This window comes from Sycon ciliatum, chromosome 2 (assembly GCF_964019385.1).
Source record: "Sycon ciliatum chromosome 2, ocSycCili1.1, whole genome shotgun sequence".
NCBI lineage: Eukaryota > Metazoa > Porifera > Calcarea > Leucosolenida > Sycettidae > Sycon > Sycon ciliatum.
Window position 1 is genome coordinate 38,317,854 of NC_088644.1, and position 2,500 is coordinate 38,320,353.

Here is a 2,500-nt window from a genome sequence, read left to right on the forward strand (position 1 = left end):
AAAGCAGAGCCTCACACCCTAGCCTGCTGCGGTCTGGTACATGTATGAGGGTGTGAAGAATCACAACAGTCATGTGAATGAAATGGGTTGCTAGAATCGGCCTAGGCCACCCAGTAGATCTACACTAGAATTGTCACAAGTGTTAGTTGCACGAAAAGGGGGTCAAGGAGCAAAACTGTTGAAAGACAACAGCGTTGTCTTTCTGAAGTACAAGTAGCCCTTACTGGCTTTAGCAAGAGAAAGCTGTAGTATACTACAATACTAGTATAACATAAGATCTGCTGGTATGGTGAGAACACGGACTTCATCTCTTTGCGACTGGTATGGAACTACTCCCTCTCGTGATGATCAGCTTTGTCAAGGACGAAGGCGTTGCTGCATGATAGTTGATACAATGCTCTGATGCAGTGATGGTGTACTATAGGCCTTGACAGATTATGCTAATATTTTCGTGAAATTATGCTTTTCGCATTGCTGAAAAAATTGCAGAATTATGCTATTTTTATGCTAAAAGTTATCATATTATATATGCCACATTATGCTCACATATGCTGCCAATGTATAATGGCTCTGTGCAAAATAACAGGGGAATTTTTTTGTAGAGGGCGTTGTACTGTAGTAGCAAAATTTCAATGGGGTCAACGTACCGTCCGACCTAGCTACTACCGTCACTGATTGTAGTGAACTGGACATGTTCTCAAGGGAGTCGTAAACCTACGACTTCCTGGTGCATCTACTTGTACTTGTACTTGTAGAACATGTACAACTGTATGGAATTTGATGCGAACAGGCGGATTATTCCAATTTTATGCGACTCTTATGCAATTTGCCTCGAATTATGCGATTATTCGATTTTGGTAGGAATTATGCGAAAAATTATGCTAGCATAATCTGTCAAGGCCTAGTGTACTAGTAGTAGTCTATCATTGATAGTACACCGTCAGCATGGGCAGACTGACAGAGCAATTTGTAGGACATCATCGATCATCATGATCATTACGGTCACCTATCTGAGTCTCATGTCTCTTATCTGACTCGAATCTTGAGCTAAGTAATTAGTTGTATATCACTACCATTGCCACAGGCACAGAGTGTCAGTACAACACTCAACAATGTCAACAGTCAACACTTCATGTACAAGACACGATTTTCGTGCACAAGTCGCGAGGCACCATGACGACGCCTGAATCCCAGTTGCTCCTTTCCCGGGGATTCCCGTGGAGTACTGAGCAGCAGACTCCAGACTGACAGAGGCGGGTTGAGTCCGCAAGAATGCTTCGATGTGTGTGGTGGTAGGTAACCGTTCCAGGTAGTGGAGCACTGACTCCTCCCATCCAGACTTGAGCGAAAGCCGTCGAACCTGAGTGACAAGTGACAGTCACATATTGACATAATAATTATTATTGGTACTGCACTGGTGCTGCACTGCGAGTGTATGGTAGCCGTAGACAGACTAGACTCAAGAGTCAAGTCGTGTAGAGGTACTGCTAGTAGTACTAGTACTAGTAAGTAGTTGGCAGTCGAGGCTGACCACAGGCACAGACGTCACGAGAGCATATCTGGCATCCGATGTCAGATCTATGCAGATTTATTCCTGCGCTAGAAGATCTACTTTAATAGTACTAAATTAATAGTAGTATTAGTAGTGGATCTACCCATGAGTACCGATTTTTCATTTACATAACGTAATATGCAACGACTTCGGGTAGAACTATTTTCAAATGGTGCTCCTTTAGCAATATTTTGCATTCTTCGTTCCTTGATCGTTCTGGCTATTGAGGATAAGCGGGACATCGGCTGCTGTTTGGTAATTGAACCTTGGCCTGAAGAACCGTTGAGCACATGTAGACGATGGAAGATGCGGTGAAGCGGTCTGAGATCAGGCAACGCCTACCGCTCACTTTCGGAAAGTGAATTGTTCTGATTTGGACAGCAAAGTGGCCAGCTAATGAAGTAATTGAATAATAGTGGGCAGAATTCTAGCTATGGACCACCTGGCGACTGTCAAGGTTGCTGCTGTATGCGTAATTATACTGGCAGCGCTGCCGTGTGATAGCATTGGAGTATTTCCAGCAGGACAGCGCCTCTCCACGGGAAAACCGGTGCAGACGAACGGAACGTGCTCGGGCCAAGAGTTTTGCAGCCATAGCTCAGCAGCGTGGAGAATCAGCGAGCCCTGTTCGCTACTGCAATGTAACAGCACTTGCCCAGGAGCGACAGGACTGCCCGCTCTGACCAGAGTGGATCAGTTTCCGCGCACCTCTGTGGCCGCGTCCCAAACGGGCAGCGTCATCATATTCAATGGTGGATACTTGAGATATGATTCGTCACATTCACCAGCATTTCATGGCGCTGCAGGATTCAGCATGGCGCTCACATACCTACCTATATCAGATGTGTAAGTAGATTTGCGAGTGGCCTCCCAGTCATTGTTGAACCATTACCTTTCTCAAAGAAATTCTGTTCCATAAAAAGCGCTACATGTTGCTGTCATGGCAAC

General features: G+C 45.2%; 1 protein-coding gene across 1 annotated transcript in view; it reads left to right on the forward strand.

Moving 5' to 3' along the window:
- The first annotated feature begins 1,714 nt into the window (after positions 1 to 1,714).
- Positions 1,715 to 2,500, forward strand: part of LOC135809983 (usherin-like) — a 42,265-nt gene continuing 41,479 nt past the window's right edge. The window contains exon 1 of the mRNA XM_065323435.1: positions 1,715 to 2,398. Coding sequence (XP_065179507.1) covers positions 1,986 to 2,398 — 413 coding nt within the window. The 5' untranslated portion in view covers positions 1,715 to 1,985. The remainder of the gene's footprint in view (positions 2,399 to 2,500) is intronic.